The sequence below is a fragment of the Cebidichthys violaceus genome, unplaced genomic scaffold (genome assembly GCF_023349555.1).
Source record: "Cebidichthys violaceus isolate CVI_PGR_0920_01 unplaced genomic scaffold, fCebVio1.0.p SCAF_1, whole genome shotgun sequence".
NCBI classification, from domain to species: domain Eukaryota; kingdom Metazoa; phylum Chordata; class Actinopteri; order Perciformes; family Stichaeidae; genus Cebidichthys; species Cebidichthys violaceus.
Genome location: NW_027176262.1, coordinates 20,283,441 through 20,307,810, shown reverse-complemented (window position 1 = coordinate 20,307,810; position 24,370 = coordinate 20,283,441). Strand labels below are relative to the sequence as shown.

General features: G+C 41.8%; 2 protein-coding genes across 2 annotated transcripts; both read left to right on the top strand.

Moving 5' to 3' along the window:
• Nucleotides 1-807: 807 nt before the first annotated feature.
• prcp (prolylcarboxypeptidase (angiotensinase C)) lies at nucleotides 808-11,400 on the top strand. The gene is made up of 9 exons (XM_068714213.1): nucleotides 808-1,141; nucleotides 4,160-4,300; nucleotides 4,385-4,486; nucleotides 4,768-4,949; nucleotides 5,055-5,212; nucleotides 7,253-7,425; nucleotides 9,279-9,446; nucleotides 9,565-9,752; nucleotides 10,387-11,400. The coding sequence occupies exons 1-9, from the start codon at nucleotides 962-964 to the stop codon at nucleotides 10,598-10,600; spliced, it is 1,506 nt and encodes a 501-aa protein (XP_068570314.1). The 5' UTR covers nucleotides 808-961; the 3' UTR covers nucleotides 10,601-11,400.
• Nucleotides 11,401-14,874: 3,474 nt separating this feature from the next.
• On the top strand, nucleotides 14,875-16,784 carry LOC137882943 (protein FAM181B). The gene has a single exon (XM_068724910.1). The coding sequence runs from the start codon at nucleotides 15,007-15,009 to the stop codon at nucleotides 15,955-15,957; it is 951 nt and encodes a 316-aa protein (XP_068581011.1). The 5' UTR covers nucleotides 14,875-15,006; the 3' UTR covers nucleotides 15,958-16,784.
• The last annotated feature ends 7,586 nt before the right edge of the window (nucleotides 16,785-24,370 follow it).

The window sequence follows — 24,370 nt, the reverse complement described above, 5'->3', positions numbered from 1 at the left end:
TCCTTTACGTGTACGAAATAATTCCTGTCACTACGAGAGAGCAGCAAACACTCGTGATTTTAAATGCACCGATCAACATCTAGCATCAACATATAACGTTAGGTAGACTGAACACTTTGTTATAAAACAAAATAAAGATCGGCACATCATGTAACACTACATTTCCCAGAGGCATTAGCATGTTAGCATGGCTGCATTGACGCTAACTTGATACATTTAATATTGCAGTTCTTCACAGAAGGCAGTGATCACCCAGAGTTTAAATACACGGGTCACCTCCACCAATCATCTACCGCAGAGGAAAGACTGCAACATTTTAATAAACATTTATCATATACGCAATATATATGTATTAAAAAACACAAGGTAAATCGGTTGTTTAACCTGATACCTGGTAAGTAAAACCGACTAGCTTAGTTGCTTACTTGACGCTTGTTTTAACAGTTCCGGTATGTACTTTCAAAATAAAAGCCCATACACAAAGGGATTTTTACCCTCAAAGCAAATGCAACAAGGCCCCTCAGTGCGCAGCATCAATTTCCATTTTATCTCTGCTTAGCACTTCTTATATACAGTTTAAAGGCTTAGCAACAAAAAAAAAGTGCACACATAGAACTTTAAACTCCCATCAACCCTTGCGAGATTTACAGTAGGAACCATCTGCTCACTGCTCGCTCTGCTAACTGACTGCTAGCCGGCTACAGTGAAATTCAAGTTATTAAAAATGTTGAGAAGACGTTGAACCTGAAGCCTCCTGTTCCTGTGCGCCCCCCCCCCCCCCCACACACACACACACACACCCCCCGTGTCACTAAATATAGGTCACAAGCTGTCTGAACACCTCGCTGGATTTGCTGACAGGCGAGTCTCACTTCCTCTCTTCTGCGGGACAGGTCTCCTCTTCCCAGTGATCATGTGTTGAAGATCAGTCTGCTGTGCGCCGTGTTTGACAGTAGCAGCAATGAGGGCTGGAGTCGGGACGCAGGTATCGGACAGAGCTGCAGCTACCTGCCTCCTGACGCTCTGTCTCGGCTGTTTACACGTGATCGCCCTCAAGTCCCAGCTGTTCACCAGGCTCGGTGGCTCATCTGACTCCACCGAGCCCCCCATCAGCTATGAAACGTTTTATTTTGACCAGAAGGTGAGTTTGACATTTATCTCTGTAATTTATTTTAAACTCATTTGCTTTATGAAAAGTATGTATTTATTCAGGTATGTTTCACACTTGTTGCTTCCTCCTTTACTTCTTTCTGTTTCACTTCACTTTTAAATGTTTAGTCTGCACCCTGTAAGTAATCATTAACATGAGTAAATAGGACCTCCATATTTGTCCCCTAACAATAAATGAATACAGTAATTAAGATCAGACTGGTGTAATACCGTCAATATGATCTTTACAAAACCAAGAGCATCGTTTGCTGTTGCTTAATATCTGCATCACTTGCTCTTTCTAAACTTTCAATGCACTTACTCCGTAGAAGTTGTTCGTGTGTTTAGTCTGCAGACAATAGGTGTTTCCCTCGGGTTTCCTGTAGTGAAGGGAAAACCATCACAATTGGTTCTGTTCCTGCCAGCAGAACTGTAACTATCCCCGCTGGCTTCCTGCCTAAAAAGGTCTCGGGGGCCCCAGTGAGTGTGAAACACTTTACCTCAGAGATCTTCATTCAAGCCTTCGCATTTTCCACTTGCTGTTACTTCGTGGAGAATCAGATTGCATGTTGAGTTCATGCAGCGGTACGGAACGCAGCGTGTCGTTCAGTGACTTGTGAACCTGACTCATACACACAGTCACAAGACTGTGCACATGTCTACATGACTCACCTGTTTCCGCAATCAGGGATGCTGTGAAAAGTAAAGTCACATTTAAAGACGCTCTGTGATCTCTCTGTATTTACCTTTTCACCTTCATTTCTGTTGGCCATGTAAGCCTGCTCCTCTGCTAACGCGGACATTGGAGAGCCATATGCGTAGATACTGAAAAGACAATCCAGTCCATAAGGAAGTAAATAGAAACAAACCTGATGCTGTTTCAACCAACGTTGAGAGGATTAATAAACACGTTAGAATAACACGCAGGTTATAATAAAGCGTGTATTACCAAAGCACAGAATATTAGGATTTTTAGAGCCACAATGATTTGTTTATGCGTCATTGCAGCTGTTTTCATAATCGATTAATCATTTAAGTCAGTGTGATGGTTCCAGAGTCTCAAATGGGAGGATTTGCTGCTTTTGCTTCAGTCACCTTGGGCTCTAGGGAAATGGTAAAAACTATTTCCTGATGTTTTATAGACCGGACGTTTAGTCGATGAATAAACAAATAAATAATCGACTGATTAATCGAAAGTGAAAACTGCTGTTAGCTGCAGTCCTAAGTATAATATTAACACACTGTTGATGATGCGTATGCACAAGATAGTATTTGGAGAAGGGGACAAAGCTCCACACCTGGTCCAGCCCACCACATCCTGCCCAATCAGACACGCCGACAAGAAGATGAAGACCATTTCCTCCCTTCTGTCGTCCTTTGTCTTGTCTGATGTGCTTTCTTTGGCCAATCAACAACAAATGATATGCTTCAGTTCATTCCTTCAAGTAAACCAAATGAAATCTCTGTAATCCACTTTGCAGTAGCAGTAGCAAGTCTGCTGTTTTTTTTTTGGTTTTGTTTTTTGTTACAAAAGAATCATCAATCATGCTGCCTTTTTCTACACTCTCTGTGGGACGAGCTGCTGTGAGGAGAGCACCAAGTGATCTAGAAGAGGAAATCCTCCCGACTGCATTTTGCCTCCAGACAATGAATGGAAGTGTCCTTCAGCATCCTCCCAATTAACTGTTGTAGTTTACTGGAGCTTGCGCTTTGCTAGTTTCCCTCATGTCTTCATTTGCTAGACTGTAACACGACAGGCTTTTTTTTTTTTTCCTGTTGAATAGTCAAAGTTCTGGTCCAGTAGATGTCCAGTATGTGAATTGAATTTTAATTGGAACAAAGTGCTGGCTGCAGTAACCACATGGTGGCACTACTCATCAGGGTGTGGATTTGTTATGAAACCCGTCTGGTGGGTTTTTGTGATGTGCATACTGAGTGGGTGCAAATGTACTCACCGTGGGGGGGCTTCATGTATTCAACCACTTTAGTTTGGCATTTAGAGCGTAGTTCAAAGGAATATTTCTGTTTGCGCTGCAACAGAATTTGTCTTTCAATAATTTAAGCGTCTCACTTCCGAAAATCAGACATCTACCATTTTAAAACCCCGGTATGAGTAAAAAATAACTAATAAGACAAAATGAAAACATTATTTAAAAAAAAAAAAAAATCTTTTCAATGGAAATGCAACAACTTAAATGTTAAGAAAATTCTTACATTACACTTTGGATGACCGACACTACTGAGAGCGATTTAGCTGCCAAACTGTCAAACTTTTCCTTTTAACTGTCTCATGGTCCCCTCACACTTAAAAGCATTGCCAAGCGCTAAGGAGTCGAGGCTTGAATGAACACATTGAGGCCCCAGAATCTTTTTGGTGTCACTGGCTCATAAAATTGCTGCCTCCTTTGTGTCCACTGAGGAGGGAAGTGAGGGAGGAGGAGGGGAGGGATGGGGTGGGGTGGGGGGGGGGGTAAAAACAAAACAAAAACATTTTGTGTTAAGTGTTGGTGCTGTTTCAAGGGGTTGGACAACTCGACGGCCTCATGGGGCCGTGGTCTCTGTGAAGTTGTTGGTTTCTCTCTGCTTTTGTTTCATAAAGAATACAGGAAAATAAGTTGAAAGGGAAAGATACCCCGGAATCCCTGAGTTTGGATGAAAGGACATCTCGTGGCTCATCTAAAGTGGAACTAATGTGGCGTCCCTTAAACTGGCTCCAACATATTTTAATACAAATTGGGGCTAATTACTCCAGAATCCAACCTCGGGACTGTCATTTCACAAGTTGGCACAGGGCCAAGTATCCACTGATCCATCCAACTCAGAGTACTTTATGCACGCTGGACTGCAACCTCGGGTTTTCTGTCAACACGTCTGACTGATGCACAAGAGGCATTTACATGTTGACCTTTACATGTTGCACCTTTTTAAGTAAGTGAGCTGCACAGTTCAGCTACACTGAGAGCGGTTTGTGTTACATTATGCACTAATTTCACGTTTTTATGTGTCACAGATCGATCATTTCGGTTTCCTAGAGGATGGCACCTTCAAACAGAGATACCTCGTTGCCGACAAGCACTGGCAGCAGCCCGGAGGACCCGTTCTGTTCTACACTGGCAACGAAGGCGACATCACCTGGTTCTGCAACAACACTGTGAATATCCCACCTGTGACCTTGTATTTACACTGCGCATAATCCCCGCTCTTAGTTCAGCGCCTGTCATTGTTTTCTCCGTAGGGCTTCATGTGGGAGATTGCGGAGGAGTTGGGCGCCATGCTGGTTTTTGCGGAACATCGTTACTATGGAGAGTCCCTGCCATTTGGACAAGACTCTTACAGTGTAAGTGAAGTGTTACACTAGGAGTACATCAAATCAGATTAAAATCTGATTAAATATGGATGATTTCATGTTTTTTCTCCTTTTCTGGGTCAATAAGAACGGTACTAACAAAACCATGGCTTATATATTTATTTCACAAGAATGAGTCTTTCACTGTCAGTGCCAGTAAATAATTTGTACGTGTATGTATATATATATATATATATATATATATATATATATGTATATATGTATTGTTTTGAATGTCTTATTTTTACAACAATCCTGGTCACCCTCTGCAGGACAGCAAGCACCTGAACTACCTGACCTCGGAGCAAGCCCTGGCAGATTTTGCGGTGCTGATTCAGAACCTGAAGAGCACTTTACCCGGAGCTCAGCACAGCCCTGTCATCGCCGTCGGAGGTTCCTATGGAGGGATGCTCGCCGCCTGGTTCAGGATGAAATACCCCAACATAGTTGTTGGGTAAGACAGTAGTGCGGGTCTGGGGGCCTTTTAGGTTGGATTCCCCCAAAAGATGTGCAGCTAGTGTAATTTTGAGAAATGTTTTTGCTTCTTATTGTATTTCAGAGCTCTGGCAGCTTCTGCGCCAATATTGCAGTTCACTGGTATGGTGCCATGTGGAGACTTCTACAAAATAGTCACACAGGACTTTGCCAAGAGCGGGAATAACTGTGATGCAAACATCAGAAAGTCCTGGAAGGCCATTAACAATGTCTCCTCTACTGGTAAGTTGTACAGTCAAGAGGGGTTGATTTATCCTAGCTGTCATATTGTAGGGAATCTGACTCATTTGAATTATTCAGAATGATGAATGAACCACGTTTTATCTTATTTATGAGGAAGCCTCTAGGATTTTAAGAGTTCCTGCACGTTTGTCCACATCGTCTACATTTGTGGGTTTGATTCATTGTCGGCTAAAGCCTGAAACCAGACAGCTGTTACTAAAACTTGTTATATAAAGTGGATATAAAGTCTGGAGCCTCTCCACAGCACAGAGAACAGATTGTTATGTGTGGATCCATAAAATTTACAACCTGCATAACTCAAGACTACCTCAGTCCTTTAGTATTCAGCTCAGATCAGAATAAGAGCGTTTGCCCACAGGATCCCCTGGTACATTTTCCTTTTTCACAATCCTAAACTGTAGGAAGAAGCTTCATTGCATTGTGTGGTACTTTTTATTCCTATCACAACATTACCGGTAAATAGTACACCAATAAAAAGGTTAATACCACGTTCTAATAATGCGCTCCTTATAATAAAGGCTTTATAAGCTGTAATTAGGCTTGGCTTGGTTTATTGTTATTAAATCATGTACTAATGCTTTATAGAACAGGTATAAGCTTTTAATACCAATAACCTTCACGTTGCCAGGTCAGAGAAAATCCCCCTCCAACATAACAGTTAGATCCTAAATTCATCAAGATGTGCCCCTTTAGATTAACGTAATAAATAACTTATTACCTTAACTTTCTGATGAATTCCAATGAGCTACAAAGACAAAGAAAGTGTCATGTTGGAGGACGATAGACCACAACCTGGCAACCCCGAAGTTGTAGCTTATAAATTCTTCATATAGGGTGCTTTATTAGAAAGTGGTACCAATCTCTATTCCATCGCTTTCATCAAATAATGTCAAAATGAAGTCTGATAAAGTTTCAAAAAGAATGTCAAAACAAGAGAATAATTTATCCACATGCTGTAAGTGATGTGTAATAGGGATGGAAAATATCACTCCACTCACAGGCCAAGCATTTACTGGAGCCAGGGCACTCAGACGCTCCATTGAGATTTCACAGCAATATTAAAAAGAGTACCATCACACAACAGTACAAGTAAAAAAAAAAAGTACTGTAATCGCCTGGTGTTTGTCATAATAATAAATAATACAAATAAACAGGGAACACATCTGGGTGATGGTACTTTTTTAGCCAATCACTGTGACCCAGAAGCTTCAAATAGATGGATGACGGTTGTAAACTTGTGTGTGTGTTGGCTCTTTCCTGGTAGCATCTGTCCCAAAACCTTGAGATTCTCACTACTGAAACGGTTGAAAAAGATAATTAGAAAGAAGATTGATATTTGAACAACCAATCGGAGACTTTAACATGAGCAGTTTGATTTAACTTTGATGGTTAAAGAATGAGGAATTTTCACAGGAATTCATTTTGGTGGCAGATTCATGAAGAGCAGACGGTTTGCTCCTCTTAAAGGAACAGTAATCTATTGGCAGACATGGAATGTAATGTTAATAAGTATGTTTTCTGAGTATATCACCTGAAAATAAGAATCATTGTGTTTTCGTTACCTTAGAATGAGCCGTATGCGTCTCCATACGAAGCAGGTCCTCTTAATGGAGCTGGCCGCCATGTTTCTACAGTAGCCCAGAATGGACAAACAAAACACTGGCTCTTATAGGGCCGTTCACGTTTTTTCACGTTTCACCATAGAGACTTTTCGGTTGGTTACAATCTGAACCGTACAAACTGACGTTTTCTGTGCATATATTAAATGAGTATTTGCTCCTTAACTTTGAGCACAACGAAAAGATAATGGTTCTCTTATATGCATTTTGCAGCTAGACTCATCATGAGGTTCTGATATCATACCTGTAAAGACCCATGGGAGTTGTAGTCGTTAAATGCTAGAAAAAACAACCTTGTTTTTTTTATCTTGGTTAAAACGACAATGTCAAAGTTTGGTAGCCAGCAGTAGACATAAATGCAGGAGTGACATTTAATCATTTTTTACTCTCTTTTGACAAGCGTCTGGTCTTCAGTGGCTGTCAGAAGAATTCAGTCTATGCACCCCTCTGAAAAACGAGAACGACGCTGTCGGCTTCAAGAACTGGCTTCAGGAGACTTGGGTGAACCTGGCTATGGTGGACTACCCCTACGAAGCCAATTTCCTGCAGCCACTTCCTCGCTGGCCGATCCAGGTACAAAGATCCACTAGTAATATAAGATCTAAAAGGGAATGTTTGGATAAAAAAACGGATCCCAATAACATTATAAACTCCAGTTCAACTTTACATTTACTGACTGCCAAAGGTCTTCACTTTATTGCAACTTTAAGTTTTGTTTGCCTCTGGTTAAGCGCCTGACAGCCTGTCCTTGATTGAAGTGAGTGTGTTATTTAGCCGATTGTGTTACAAGTGTTTGTTGTGGTCTTCCGAGCTTTTGTTGACAACAGCTGTCAATTAACTTCATTAATATTCATAAGGATCTCGTTTCTTTTGGATTTTAAGTATTCTTTAGATGAGCAGCTACAAGTAAGCCACCGTTCTTTTCTTTCTCTCGTACCAATGGTCCTTTCATTTGCACACTCCGTCAGATCTCTGAGGTGTTCCTCTTGGGACGCTCACATGGCTCCACAGAAAGAGGACATTTGCCCAGAGCAGCTCATGAAGGCCATTAAAACGAAGGTTCGCCCCTCTCGTTTGAATGAGACTCTAACAAATACTTCACTAGACACTTGATGTGAAAAAATAACGGCGCAACTTGCCAAAATTGAAGAAAAAAAAAAAAGCAAATCATGTAATGTGGCAATTTTTTTTTTTAAACTCTCCACATTACAAAACGCTCTTGGTTTTCATGTAAAAGAGCTTGTGACAGTATGGAGGCTGTTTGGCTGCGGCTGATTGACTTGGATGCAGTGTATTCCACCACCATCACCTTGACATGTCACGTGCATAAACCGAGCTCTGCTATTGACCCCGGACTCTCTGTTTGGTGCTTCAACACCCCTCCGAGCGCCCCATACAGCAGACTTACACTCAAACATTTACCAGTAAGATACATTTTTTTTGTCGTCTGCTTATTTGGTCATCATTAAGACTCTGAATAGTTCCAGGAGCGTCACGTCACTGGAAATAAACACTAAATGGCCATTATGAGTTTTTTGGCTCCTTGTCTTTAATGTATGCGACCCCTATGGGTGGTTTAAGCGGTTTAGGCAGTGGGTGCAAAGAGGAGCTTTTTTTAATGACAAAGCTAATGTGATTATCTGAGTGAGTGTGAGAACGGGGTATTGAGGGCTTAGAGGAGGGAAATCTGTTGGCAGAGATGAATGTATAAGCCTAATCCTATCTGAAAAGTAAGAAGAAGATGCTTTGGAGCAATTGCAGTGTTTTTCTTTTTTTTTTTTCCACGGTATAAATCTTTGGTTGGACATGTCTGTGGCCCTCCTCATCCATCGACCACCAACTCCTCCCCAGCCCGCAGACAAAAGCCTTAGTAACAGACTCCACACTAGCGCAGCTCCCCTCCAACCTCAGGACAAGAAAGCCCAGTTTGTCTGCCTCACAAAGAGTGCAGAACAACAGCCGCAGCCAACTCTGCTGCTGCAACCATAACAACACACAGTGAAATTAGACAGAGGCTGAAACTCAAATATTTATCATCCACGCTATTAATTCTAAGGAAATCAACCGTGGTCAAACAAAATAGTATTTAGGAGAGCAACATTTAGATCATTGGCTATAAGTAAATGTGCACTTTTTCCTCCCCGTGCCAAGATTACAGCGATAAATTCAAGTTCATTCCAGAGAATTTCACATGCAAATTAGGCGCCACCACTTTTTATGTGGAAAAACACTTTATGGGCCACAAGAAAGCTCCGGTCTTGTAAACAACTCGAATATAAGGTCATTAGATATTTGTATTTTTCTCTTTAATTCTATTTAAAAAGGAAGTGAATGAAGCTGTCAATGGCTTCAACAGCTCGCCTTAACTTTAATTAATGTAATCACAAACTTAATGTTTTGCTTGTTCGTGTGTTATATTTTTCAAGGTGGTGTGCAAGTATCTGGCTTTCGATCCGGCTGTGTCGGACTACCAGCTGCTGCACGGCGTCTCCCAAGCAGCAAAGGTCTACTACAACTACACCGGAAGCTCCTCCTGCCTCAACACATCTCAGACGGCAACCGGCAGCCTCGGCCTCCTCGGCTGGTTTTACCAGGTGCGGTGACGCAGAGCGCAGGGATCAGTCTCGTCACGCTAAATAAATAGCGGCACGCGTGTGTCAGTGGGCAGCTTTACCTGTCACGATGAATACGTGTTCAATCCTTCATTCCCAGGCCTGCACAGAGATGGTGATGCCCATGTGCACCGACGGTGTCCAGGACATGTTTGAACCGGAGGAGTGGAACTTCAAGGCCTTCTCTGACGAGTGCAACGCCATGTTCGGTGTCAGGCCGCGAGCCGACTGGGCGGGCACGGTCTACGGGGGGAGGGACATCGCCTCGCACAGCAACATCATCTTCAGGTAAACGTGGCTTGTAAAATGCCAGGGTTAGGCAGAAGGTTTTCTGGGTTTGTCTAGTGCAGTGAGAGCCATTTAAAGTGCTGATTTTGGCTGGCTTCTATTGCAGACAAAGAAAGAGTACCCACAGGAGGTAGACAGAAGTATGTAAAAATGTGGCTCAATCACAAACACCAAGGTGGGTCTTATGCGGTTGAATACCAATTAGCAGCTTTTGTCAAGCTATAAAATGGTCTGGCACTCAGTTTTCAAAGCAACCCAAATAAATTGTCATAACATATCCAGAATATTAAAAGATAGCAGCCCACGTGGGAGGTTGACAGATACTGACACAACCTAAGTGGACCCACGTTTGTAGCGGTGGTGCTTTAGTCAGTTAGAATGAAAGTTCTGGTGTTAAACAGTACTTTTTAAGTAAACTTACTTGCTTATATTTACTCCTTGTGAAGTTGGCGTAGCCCAGTAGCTAGAAAAAGAAAAAGAATAATGAGGTACTTTTTTTACTCTATCCACTTCATACTTTGTCCAAACAATTCTACAAAAAGTCACCAATGATGCGACATATAAATACCTTAACTGAACACCCTTATATGCGGCACACAAGTCTCTGATCACTGCCTCTGCTGTTGCATTTCAGTAACGGAGGACTCGACCCGTGGTCGTCCGGTGGAGTGACCTCCAACATAACGGCTTCCCTGGTTTCCGTTGTGATCCCTGACGGAGCCCATCACTTGGACCTCCGCTACAGCAATGACCACGACCCACCTTCAGTCCGCGCAGCCCGGGCGTTAGAGGTGATGCACTTTCGAGAGTGGATCAAGCAGGCTAAAAAGACACCTCAAACCTCTTAGTCCCTAAAAAAAGCAGCACAATGTCACCCGATCCAGTTTGCCTAGCTTTAATTAACGTGACAGCATTTCACAAGGTGCTCGCGCTGCATCATTCTGCCAAAGTATATGCCTTTTTTTAATTAATGTTGTGGACAATCTTTTTCTTTACATTGAATGATGGCCTTTTTATTTAAAAATTGCAACACAACTCCTGATCTTAATGTCATTAATCACGTGAGAATGTTTTTTTAATCTTAAGCGTATGAGACTTCAATTTTCTTTGACCTAATGAGACACACTCCATTTCTTTATGCCAAACTATACTTTTCCAAGGGCTTGGAGAGGCACTCCATTATGAGAAATAAATGAGATTGACTTGTCACTTTCTTTGTCAATACATTTAATCACATTATTGTCATCTAAAGACTGGATCATCCTCGTTTGGTTCTTTATCTCCCACGTAATGTTTGCCAAAAACTCATTAAGGCCTCCAAACTTGTGTTTTCTTTTTGTCATTCAGTGGTACAATCAGGGATATGTTTAGTTATTACCATGTTTAATTTCATTTTTGTCTTTCAGTTTCATCGTTACAACTTGACACCCCATCTTTTTGTTTGTCAGTCCTGTAGATTAGCCATTGTTGTCACTCAGGTGTAGTTCTTCTTTCAAAGTAAGTGTTTAATCTGATTTTGCTTTTTAACACTTAAGGAAGTCTCAGGAGAAAAGTTTGGCACCAAATGAGAAGAAAATGTAATTCATTTTTATTTTTTTTGATATCCTCTGCACAGAGTGTAATATTAAACCTGATTTGTTATTGTTCACAGTGCCTTCCTCACTCATTAAGTTTTATATTTACGTCTTACACCACCTTTACTGATGTTGTCTACCGGTGAATCGGATTAAAAAGCTACTGATGATTTTGTCATATAATCTTTCTAATTGTCTTTTGATCATATAAGGATGTACCGTTACTCTGTCAAGCCAACTCTTTGTCATGGTGTAGAGAGGCCGGGGCTTTTAAGTTTCTTCCACCTAGCGGGAACAATTGCATGTGGCTGAGATTTAATAAAAACCCAATCGGAGGAGGCCAATAAAGTCAGTGGTGGGAGATTATTGCAGCTCCGCCTGCTGACCTCTCCCCTGTGGACCAACCTGTGGGATTCCCCCTGGCACGCATTCATTCACTGGCTGCCATTAAAGCTTTAAATTGCGGCACCAGGGCAGCTCATAGACCTGGGTTTGTTCCCCCCTGCTAGTAATATTATTAATACAACTCCTGGGGTGCCAGAGAGGTTGAGGAGGGTTGATAGAAGGTTAAGAGTGAATCAGGAACCGGCAGGGACCAAAGAAGCCTTTTGTAGTTCCCCATGAAGCCATTTTTTTTCTATTTACAAAAAAACCCCTCAAAGACTCAAATGTCATGAAACTACTAAGACTGAAACACTTTGACTGCTAATGAAATCATGTCTTGTTGCTTTTTAATTTCCTTTAAACTATTCTGGCCCAATTCTTTTTCTGCCCCTCCTCTTTGAAAGCAGAAGTTCCTGACATGACATGACTTTGTGAGGCAGATGGGGGAACATGTCCTGCACTGGTATGTGGGTTGATTTTCTACTGGGAGACACAAAGCCTGGACATTTTGTCACAGGCTTGACTGGATTTCAGACACCCCAGTAGAAAGACACATAGCTAAACGTGGGGGAGGACTGGGTCTCCGCCGCTAAATGCCGTCCTTAAACTTTTTCTCAGGACTTTGAGAGGTCATTAATTTTGCCAGCCCTTTCTTAGTCTCTGACACTGGCCATCAATCAAAGGTGTTATTAGTATTCTCCCGACCCCAAACTCTGAGTATGTCCCTGCTCAGACAGGGACCACACACTAGTAGGAAGAGATTAAGCCTGTGTGTGTCACATCACATTGGACCGAGCACCCCGCTCCAGAGGAGTAGGGTGTGCTACTGAATAAGTAAATCAGGCCCAGAGGGCGTGGTGGTAGTGTTTAACAATAACAATATCTCAACAATATGGATCTGGGTGCTTAACAATTCGGTTGCAGGGGAAACGGCACATTTAATGATTTTCTCCAAATTAAAATTCCCCCAAAGCTCCAAACATAATGAGTTTTTGAAAATTCAATCTATAGCTTGACCCCTGTGATTAACGCTAAAACAAACGCTGGCTCGTTATAGGAATTAAAAAAATAACTTGACAATTAACCTCACACTTAGCGTCTCGAGAGTGGAAACAAGTCAAAAGCTCTCGGTTCATATATTTTTTTTTTCAAGCTGCTCTGCCTCAGCCCAACCCCTCTCGCCCTCGCAGCCTTTATGCAACAATAGAAACTTGTTTCCGGGATCTGTGCGTCAGGCTCTGTGATGTGAATGACCCACCAGCACAAAAGCCAAAGCCCCTTGACTGGGGGGGGGGGGGGGGGGGGGGGATATAGCGGCCACGACTGTGATGATGTCACTTTGCCAAAACTGTGCTGCTAGCAAAGAGAGGGAGGCAGAATCACTTTGTCCAGGCACTAAAAGCTCAGTTCTCCTCCACTGAATTCATGAGACGTTGTGGCGTGGCATCACTGCGGTAAACTAAAAGTTTAGAATTTACAAATATATGATTGTAGTATAATGCCAGATGAAATGAAGTGAAAATGCAAAGTCTAGTTTGTTTTCTGGCTTTCATGGCCAGCTGTAGAAACAGAAAGACATTATTTGTTTTGTAACCATTTGTTGCTCGTAGATTTGAGTTTTTCTACACTTCTTTTCAGCTGCAGACTTGTGCTGGGCCACGGATAATTAGATCAGTGCTATCACTTTCACTGTCTCCTTTTCTCCCCAGGAATTAACATAAGAAAGAATTTTTTAACGGCCTCACTCCCTCGCTGCTTCAGACTTTTCTTTTCATCCCTCCAACTCTTAAATGAGTCACTGCCTCACCTCAACATGCACTTTTGTAAGAGGAGGGATCGTCTTTCAATAATTCAGCTGCAGCGTCTCCTAACTTGAAATGAGAATAATACATGAAGGCTTTAATGTGATCAGATTGAAACTAGTGCATTTTCTGGTAAACAAATAGAAAATATGTGCTGAGTGTGGCGGAAAGTTACACATTTTTACTGCGTAGTTCAACTATGCCTGACAGTCCATACACTTAGAATTCGGTTGGAATTCCACTTAAATTGGGATGAGTGCTGGCAACATAACAATCTGGCTCTTGGACACATTCTCCGTTGTATTCACGGCTGGCCAAGAAACTTCCTGTAAATAAGTTATTGTTTACAACAGAAGTTTCATACCCAGGATTTCTTAGCGTCAACATTTCTTCTGGCACACTGAGCCTGAACTGCACTTTATTCCCCTTTAATTTAACAGCTCCGGCAGCTTTTCTAGTTAAATCGACTGTTCATTATTGAGACCCATTTTACGAAGGGGCTGTGAGGTGCAATTTAATGAATCTCTGGCACAAAGCTCCCTTTCAGTGCCGGGCGAAGAATAGAGGCTATTTAGACCCTGTAGGGCTTTATGTCAAAGGCAGCCCATAATAGTTGTCAGGCCAGGGCAGAAATTCCCACTGGCCTGGGAATGCGCTAGAAATCAACTTTTGCCATGAGCAGATTAAGACACAAGCGAGCAGTTGGGAAGATTCTCCTAAACAGTGGCATCTGTTTGGGCACAGAGATTTTCCCACTGAAAAGAAGCCTTTCTCACTACTATATAGCCTCAATTTGATAGTTGGGTTTGTTTCAGTGCCTAAATGAACAGTAATTAGATTACAAGTTAACTTCTACTTAGTAATCCAGACAGGAAACACACAAGTAGGCGTGATAATAAAACATGTTTAAAGGGAAGCAGGAATCTTATAGATAATGACACTCATTAGTGTTTTTATGGGATAGTAACTTTAACCCAAAATAAATGGTTTAAATGTGGTTTATTTAATAATTATATTTTCTTCTATGCTTAATAGAGATGTTTTTGCACAACAGTTCTATCCAGCAAAAGTACTATTATTTTCTGTTACAGTAATATCCTCCAGTTTTATACAAGCTTTTTTGGTTCAGCGCACACACAAACAGTTAAACTAGAGGGGGAGAGTTCTGACGGAGGCTATTGTCTTCAACTCGGCAGGGAATTTCAGACAAATCCCTCTTGGATGCAGGTGGTCAGGCACAAGCAAAGAGTTAAGTCCTGCGCTCTCTTTGCCCCTCCTCTTTGATGTTCTGACATCATTAGTCCAGCCCCCCGAAAGATCTCCTCGCTTCCCTCCGAGCCCTTCACTTCTACTCTGGAATGTTTACAGGAACTTCATGAGCAGCATCAGGACCGAGGGTTTGTCACGGGTAAAAAAAAGACATGCTCTGAAGAAACTTTTGGTTCTGGGAGCACAGCGGATGCCACAGGTGTAGCCGCTGGGCTCAGCAGAGGAATGGCTGTTCAGACTGCAATCATGAACCCTCAGTTCATGAATTTCTGCTTCCCTGGCTCTGTGATGGAGTACGACGTGGAGAAGAGTCTGGATGGGAGTCTCCTCTGTGAGGCGGAAAATGACGAGGACTACAGAGAGACCACCAGGGACTTGCTGAGCTTCATAGACTCAGCCTCCAGCAACATCAAGCTGGCTCTGGACAAGCCGGTGAAATCCAAGAGGAAAGTCAACCATCGGAAGTACCTGCAGAAGCAGATCAAAAGGTGCACGGGCATCATTACGCCAGGAAACACAGCAGAGCCCCCGGTCAAAAGACAGGGTTCCCCCGTGGCTCAGCCCATGCAGAGCAAAACTCCGCCTAAACGCGATGGGGTCCAGGCCAGCTTACAGAGCAAGAGCTTGGCAGCCCTTTTCAGCCCTGTGAAGGATATAAGAGGTGAAAAAGCCAAGAAGCCACCCCTGAGGCATCGCAATCTGCCCCCCTCTTTCTTCACCGAGCCTGCCAACTGCTCCAAAGTCAGCTCCACATCTGGGATGACACTGAAGGACTTGGAGCGAGGCAACCCTGAGGCCGCAGAGTTCTTCGAGCTCTTGGGGCCTGATTACAGCAACATGGTCAGCGAACAGGACCTTTATCAAAGTGTCCGAGTGCAGCCAGAGATGGGAGGCTCGGATCCCACTTCCTACGATGCTCAGCATTTAGTTGGTGGTCTCCTCTACTCGGAGCCCTGGACTAGCTGCTCAGGACCCTCTAAGAAAGTAGGCGAGAGCCTGCGTACAGGTCTGACCCAGCCTCCTGTCTACTGTCCCTCTGAGGCCGCTTCTGGGTCCATAGAGGACAACGCACTGTGCACTTTGGCCTTCCCGAACTTCTTCACAGACTGCTCCATACCTCAGGCCACTTATGATTTAAGTGGTGGTTATAACAGAGCTAATTATTCATCTCTATGAGAAAGTGACAGTTCTGTTCTTAGAAGTGCTGGCAAAAAGCAGTTAAAAATTGCTCTGACAAGTTTAACACTAGCCTAAGAGAGTTGCATATTATTGTATCATATCTGTTTATCTGTTGCGGAAGTAATATCGCAACATTTTGTACCATTCCCCTCTCACCAACAACACATATCGCTCTCTTTGAGAGAAACAAGGAACTAAATATGTCTTTCATAAAAAATATCCAAAGCTTTTCAAGTAACTGGATACCATGTACTTTACAACATCTCAGTTTAATTTACTGCACTGTTCTGTTAAATGTTAAAATGTTTCTCAAGTGGATGTTTTTTTCATTATCTCAGGCAATTTCTAATGACACTCGGAATGAAAATACAGCCGATTCGGGGGTAAGCTTCAGTTTTGTCAGCTGAGTATGTGAGTCCGTTCATTAGGATGTGTCTTATCAGTCTGGGAATCTGTTAATGAAGAGATTTTTTTATTCTAACATGTTCATGTTTTTCAAAAAGACAAAATACAAGCTGCAGAAATAGGCGTTGGTTTAGTCCCCTAAAAGCCACTTGTTGCTAGGAAAAGGTGTTATTGGACTCACATTCGACAAAACATGCTGAAACAATCGACCCTGTTGGTAACTGTTCTGTGGAGAGGGGAAAACACATTTTGCTCAAATTACTTTTACAACAATGTGTGATGCCATGTTTGTTTTCCAACATTTTACAGCTCATAAATGAGCTGGCAGAGTGACCACTTGTATCCATTTTGTTGGAAAAGCCTTAAATGTATCTAGCTACTGCAAGAGGACAAAATAAAGCTGGTCTTTATTACCGTGACGACAGTGTCTGAGTTTGTGTTCATTGCTGATCGTGGATGTTGTGATTATCAGAATACAAGAGGGTACAAGGCGTGTGTCTCTAAAAATACATTTATAGAGTTCTGAACAGAGTTGAGACGTGTTAAGTGAAGTACAAAATATGGTAATATATAAATAGATAAATACAGAAACTCTGGGGGTCAGATCAACAAACTTTGCTGAGTGTTTTACATCTCATCTTAGAGTCTTTTTACTGATGCTTCGTTGCCCTGATTTTGTACTTGTTAAATTCTGTTTGTTTATTTTTTTTTTATTACCTCTTTTGTTGTATTTATTTATTGAAGCACTTTGTAACACTGTGTGTTCTTTGCAGATGAACTTTTACTTACTTACTATTTGATTGGAATGCGATACAACTATCTTGTAATAAAACTGACAGAGTTGAGTCAACACACAAAACCATATAAAAAAAATAAAAATGGTTTGAATAGTATTTACTTCAGGGCTGACGTATTGCACTGTATTACATCACTGAGGTGTTTTGAATTGCTCTAACCATATAGTGTATTTAAATCAATATAACAATATACTCTAGTATGTATACTCATATATGTTGCTTGTAAACACAATGCTGATTGCACACTGTTCAAACATTCTTCTGTGTCTGGTCCAATAAATCATAATTCCAGTCCCATTTGTTGAGACAGAATTAAAGAATTCAGAGCTGCATGATTAATTTTACATTTCTTCTGGGGCTGAGCTGGCTGGTAAACGCCCTGTGCGACATAAACACCTCAAAGTGTTGTGAGATTAGAATAATGAAAGTTCATGTAAATGTTAAACCCCTTCACATCATTGCCCTTAATTAACTCCTCAACGTTTCCACAAACATGTCTTTATTCCCACTAATGAGCAAAGATGGAGGATTTGTAACATTCGTTTCAATTAAATTCACAAACCACTCCACTGGTCTATTTGGCAGCTAAATGTCTGAATAGGGGGATTGTTGAGGATCCCTTAATTTCCTGTATTTTTACATGAAGCTGGCTGGGGGTTTAAACTCCCACAGTATAACCTCCTCACAGGAGATCTCTCCCTGGACATTTGAATCCCATGACCCCACTAAAAATATGATCACCCTCTGCTGGCTGTTGAAGGTTACTAACTAAACTGAACTACGACTAAATCTGCATTTTGTGAGCCTGCAAACTAGTCTATTTTGTGTAAAAGCAAGGACAACATCCTGGTTGTTTTTAGACATATATGAGACATTCAAACAAAAATGTTACTGTAATCTTTTCTAACAACACAAAGGGACTTTTCCTGTGATGTCCAGCTGTTTCAGCATTGGCCAGAAACTATAGAGGAGGGATGTAAAATCAAGGTCGACTCCTCAAAAGCACTGTCTATAATTTATCTTAATTCAGTAATGTAACATAACAATCTTAGCTCTTCAGATGACTAAACATGCACAATTTGGTTCGGCGCCACGCCCCTTCGTATTACAGTGTACACACATTCACACTGACCAGCGGTCTTTACAGTTGTTCATTACTTGGCAGCTCAGATGAAGTCTACCGGAGGTTAAGTGCCTTGGCTTGTTGCTGAAGAAGGCAAGTGCAATTTTCAGTTTTTTTTCTCCCAAGATTTATTGACCCGTAGCTCACTCCCTTTCTCAATTTTCAATCAAAAAACAATATAAAATGGCAGAGCTCCACAAATCTGTCCGTCAGTGCTGTATCCTCAGGCCTGCAAGCAGCTGCTCAGCAAAAGCACTAGGTGGCAGTAATGCTCCATTAAAAATCAATGTTCACCACTCCCAGTCAGGCAGAAAGACTTACGTCTGATGTAGGAGATTATGTTTGAAATTGTAGCCTTGTGTGGTGAACACTGAGTGCCTTCTCAGATGTCTCTCCATAAAATGTATCCGTCCTGAATTGTGTATGTTGGAGGGGAATGTATGCTTGTAAACTACAATTTTTAATCTCTTTTTCAGAGTTGGTTCAAATGGATTTCCACTCACTCGTGTTAAGATGCTTACTCGTGTAAGCGTATTGTATGATGGTGTACATATTCATTGAAATATATGTTCTACTTTGAAACACTTGTCTGCCAGGTTTTTGTTTTTTTCCCACTCACCTCCTGCCAGCTGGCTTTGTTTGCAGATTGGTCAACACTACCCTGTCATAAACAGGACAAAATAATATCTGGCAATTTGCAATGCAGCAAACTATTCACACAGAAGGCGTATGGATTTTCTGTCCCTGAGTTGACACTGGCTGATACATTCAGATTAGACCCTACTGATGGAGCCACAACTGTATCCTGCTTTGATTTATGGCACACTGGAGATGCTATGTTTGTCAAAGCGATTAACAAGATCCGTGTTGGCGCAGACCTGAATAACAAGAGCCAGATATCTAGGTAAACTAGATAATATTCCGCAGATTTTCCCTGGCATTGTATGTGATGTCCTATGATGCAAACAAATGAATAATAATGGGTACACACATGTGATATAATGGTTTGTACATGCACACACACATAACAAATGGAAACACAGGAACGTGGTTCAAAATACAACCAGAACTGACATGAACTCCACTGCGGAAATTTTTATTTTAGAGTTGTTTGCTTCATAGTGCTACACTGGAAATGGAGTATCCATCCGCACTTGCTCTCTGACTGACCTTTCTCAGCTTGTTCTCCTCCTGTCTTGTTAACGCCACTGGGGTGGAAGCTCGATGCCAGATGATATCCGCAAGCCTTTGTAGCCTCTCTCGGTGACATGCAACTTTTGTCCCAAAGCTCAAGTCAAAGAATCATTTTTTCGTGTTTGTTTCATGGGTAAATATATACAATAACAGAAAAAACGAATTCACATGTTGGCTATTGAAGCTTTGCCATTATCTTGAATTAATTGCTTTGCAGGGAAAATTTCAAAGCAGGTCCAGTTTAAAAAAATAAGCTGTGAGTGGTATCATGGTATCTGCTGATGATACGTTATCTGCTTTAAAGACTACATACTTTTTTTGCATAATTGCCAACATACATGTTAATACAATATATCTGTCATAACCAAATTTTAGCCGTTGTGCTTCAATGTCCAAAAAGTGCATTTATACTATCAGCCAGCCCAGCAATTGATGTCTTCCTTTGGTTCTTCCTATCCGAAAGATTTCCTATCAAAGTCTTCAAGATAGGTGGGACTAAATTAAACTTTAAAACCTCAACACCAGAAATGTTATTTCATCACAGAGGGTGTTGTAGGCTGCTTCCCAACTTTCAAGGACCTTTTCCTGCGAAGGCTGTAAATAAAGGTGCAGAGAGATACAACTTCACGGTGCATTTCTCACATCTTGTATCGCAACTAGTGATAGCGGTTAGTATCTGTGGACATTTATTTTGAATTAGTAATGTATCCCTCCTGATCCTTTTCTTGTCTATGGTGGTGAGATTACCCCAAAAAGACAATCTGCTCACAGCACAATATATTTCTTCCCACATGTATTTCATGTCTGACTGCTTTCCATTTAAGTCTGCATTCATTTTCAGCAGCTATGATGCACTGCTTCCCTCCTTAGGGTGTTGTGGGTATGCTTGCTTACGTCTGTGTGTTTTTGTCAGTGTGATAACAATTGAAAACTGAGCAGAAGACAAAAGTCTTGGGTAGATTAAAGACAATGCTTTCATCTCCAGCATATGCCACCCATATTGAAAGACACAAGTCTCTCATGCAAATCACATGAATACATATCAATCTAAAAGCCATTCCCAACTCGGATGACAGACTTTAACAGGTGGAGTCGCTCCTGTTACGACTTAAAGAAAAGCAACTCATTTTATTTCAGCGTGATTAAATGGACAAGCTATCAAAGAGGTCTAAGGAAGCAAAATGTCACTATAGTAAATTCTGTCTGATGTTTTAAAGGTGCAATATACAGGATTCAGTGCATTGATATAGCAGCAAACAGCTATTAGCTATGTAAAGATATAGTGAAGTAATGTCTACCTGAGCAGAGAATGAAGGCGCTCTCCCTCTGTGTCTGTTGTAATCGAGCTCATACTTAATGCGCTCATACGGCGGTTACCACTGATAACGACGGTGTCGCCATGGAGGCAAAGCACCTCAGGCTGACACTGTTAGCTCTGTCCTCTCTTTTGCTGTAGTTTTCAATGTTAGCGCTGGTAGCACCGTTAGCACCGCGACCCGCTCGCTCAGCTGTCACCAAAGCTGTTAGAAATGTTCCCAATTTGGTATTTAGCACCTTTAAATTTGTAGGAAGGGCCTGGTGATGATCCAATGCTGTTGTTAAGGATGCTGAAACAATATTTTAACAATAATTTAGTTTTAGGCTACTTAGCATAAAATAGAAATTCTACCCAAGCAGCCGCCTCAGGTTCCTCGCCTCATAATTGGTCATGCTCCACGAGAGCCACTGCTAGAAACTTTAGACCCCCCATCAACAGCTAAACAGAAGCTTTAACACACTGAAGATCTAATATCTCTAAACACATTCTGTCAAGCTCTGGACCCCGTGAATTATTCAAGGCTCCCACCATCAATTAGTGTCTCTGTGCACCTCCAAGGAGAGGTGACTCTGGCTTTCTACCAAGGTCAGCTCTTATTGATGACCCCCCCATCCTGTCAATTTCTGCCATTTGTCACTGCCATGCAGTCACTATCCAAAGCATGTGACCACAGGTGAAGGTCAGAAAAAAGACCAGCTGGAAAATCAAGAACTTTGCATTGTGCTTCCTTGGCAGTCAAATGACAGTTAAACTCCAAAATTGTCTTAGCCTTGTCATAGCTGCTTTCTCTGGATGGCGCAGGTGACCAGAGAAACACTGCCTAAGATTCCTCAATTTGAATACTCTTTGCTGCAAAACTTTTGTGTTCACAATAATGTTGATGGTAAACATTAGAAGGATGACATCGTCAGCAAAACAGCCCCATTAGCATTTTATCTTATCACAAAACTATACACATGCCGTTCATGTGCATCAATTTCACTAACTTTCTTAATTTCCTGTCTTTGGATATACCAAACAGGAATAGGAAGAGTGCTTAACTGTTCTCAGTGATCTCAGCCCCCCCATACCTGCAGCACCTCATAGTCATTAGCATTTTCCAAATCCTCTAAACACATGCAGACAGGATTTACATATTATCTTAAGCCCCCAGTTAAAATGCGTGTCATATTGCAGAAGCACTTAAATGTAAAGTTTAGTCCTTTTCCCCACCACTTTGGCATTGGCCCTCGGTGGATAAACCAACAGTGCCAGATTCTAGACTAAGCAGGTGACAGCAGCTAGCACAAAGAGCATTTCAAACATGCTAACAATTAGCAATGTCTCTTTCAGTCCAAGCAACTGTGCACCGCCTGAGTGTTTGCAGATAAAACAAATGGTGGACTGCTTATTTATTGACGTGTGAGTTTGTTTTCTTTCTCTGCTGTGTGGCAGTGGTTGATGCTAATTGTTAACTGCATGAAAATGAATTTGGGCGCCATGTCTATAGGCTCAGTGAGCCAAGTTCCATCCCTCCAACAACAGCATGATTTGTTGGAATGAACTTCACTGACATTGTTTACCGGACATCTTCTGAATGTCCTGTGGCCCACCCTGGAACCCCCCATCAATGAAAAAGCATGCCATGACACAATAATGTGAAAGATACAGTTTCCTGGTTAATTATCATCCTGTGATGCATTTTGAAATGTAGGAAAGTCAAGTCATGGACAAAACAATATGTACATAGCAAGCAGAACTGTTTCCTCTCTGTCCATTGATTTCACAACCTTCATCGCCAGCTCTACCTGTCCACCAGCTGCCCTCAGACTGCTCCACCTGCCCCAGTCCCCTGACTCTCACATCCAGCCACTCCCTCTTGCCCTGCTGTAAACCCTCTCCAGCCATTCCCATCACCTGAGCTTCCCCGCCCACCTTCTCACCTGTTTCCACTTTCCATCATGAGCCCTGCAGAACATATTCCTGTCCCCTTTCCCCAATCAGTTGCCAGATTGTTTCTTTGCTTTCCAGTCATCTGACCCAGAAAACTGCAACCTGCAACTTGAAGCGTCTACCTTGAAATTTGGAACCTGCACCAGCCTGCCTGTAAGCTTCTGCACTTGCACAATTGTCTGCATTTGGTTTCTTTTTTTCTAGTTGCCTTGTACTCACTGGCCTGACAGATAGATATCTGATGACCTAATCATGATTACAATTATAAAGTAATTTGATAATACCAGGTAATTCGCACTGTACTGTTCCCCAGCGCCCTCGTTATAAATCTTCTCAGCAATGAAAAGAGAACTCATTATAATTGCCAATGCCAAACAAAATTAGCAAGGACACTTTGGCCCAATCGTTCCAGCAAAGTCCACAAGGGCTTAGGGCTGTCCTGCTGTCAAATTATCAAGTGCATGAGGGCTCTCTCGAAAACATGTTGAGCATTTCATGTGCACTTTTAATAAGTCTGCATTTCTGCTGAGGCTTCCCTTAAAACATCCTTATTGTTGCATGCATTATACATTCAATTGCAACACAGGCCAACTACTTTTACATAACATTGCACCATAAACTTTGACCCTCTCTCTCATACATCCGCTCCACATAGGATTGTGGAACCAATTGCAAGAAAAGCATGTTGACTTACATACTGCAAAATTCCAACGGATACAGGAGAACATCCTAGTATTTTTGGCATACTGCATTTGACGTACAACGTATAGGGACATACTAAATCTTTTTTCTGGCATACTAAATAGTATGGTAGTATGGGTATCAGAACACACAGGAATTACCTGCCTGCAGGAATTACCCACAATTCATGATGTTAAATAAGGGGTTATCCATGTGCTATCGGCCGAATCCCAATCTCCACACTCATGGACGCACCTCAAAGTCCGTGAGGCTTTATTTCCGTCCCATTGTCAAATCATCGAGTGTTTGAGGCTCTCTCTGAGACATTTTGAGCCCTTTATGAACCCTTTCCGTAAGTCAGCATTAGATGCAGACTTTCCCCAAGGGAATTACCCACAAATCATTGCAATGGGACGTCAATTAAACACAGGGTAACCAGTGGAAGCATGGAGACGTAACAAAAAGGTAAACAAAGATCACGACACACGTGTGTTCAGTGTGGCGTATTCAATTTACACAGAAACATTAAGGATTAAAGATGGAACCAAAAAAAACCATAAAATCAGAGGATGTTTGTTTATAATATTATAAGCTATAATAAGCTGTTTTGACAAAAACAAGTAAATAGATTATCTGAAGTTACCTTTCCTCTTGTGAGGAAAGAGCCTGGAAGACGTTCAAATCAGGAAGTAAAAAGGGAATAAAATAAATACCCACAATTGTACATAAAAGTTTTTGACATATGTACACCATTTCAAGCCCTCACAGTCTCTCACACTCAACCATTTAGCAGGTGACGTCAGTAAGTACCTGAGGGTTCATGGTTTGAGGCTTTAGGGGGGACATTGGGATTGGGCCATCCTCCGGTTCTGAAAAGTCAAGCCTCAAGTGCCTTAGACTTTCATTCTTTCTAATCGCTGTCATGGGGCGACTCCTCTGGTTGCAAAAAGATCTCAGATT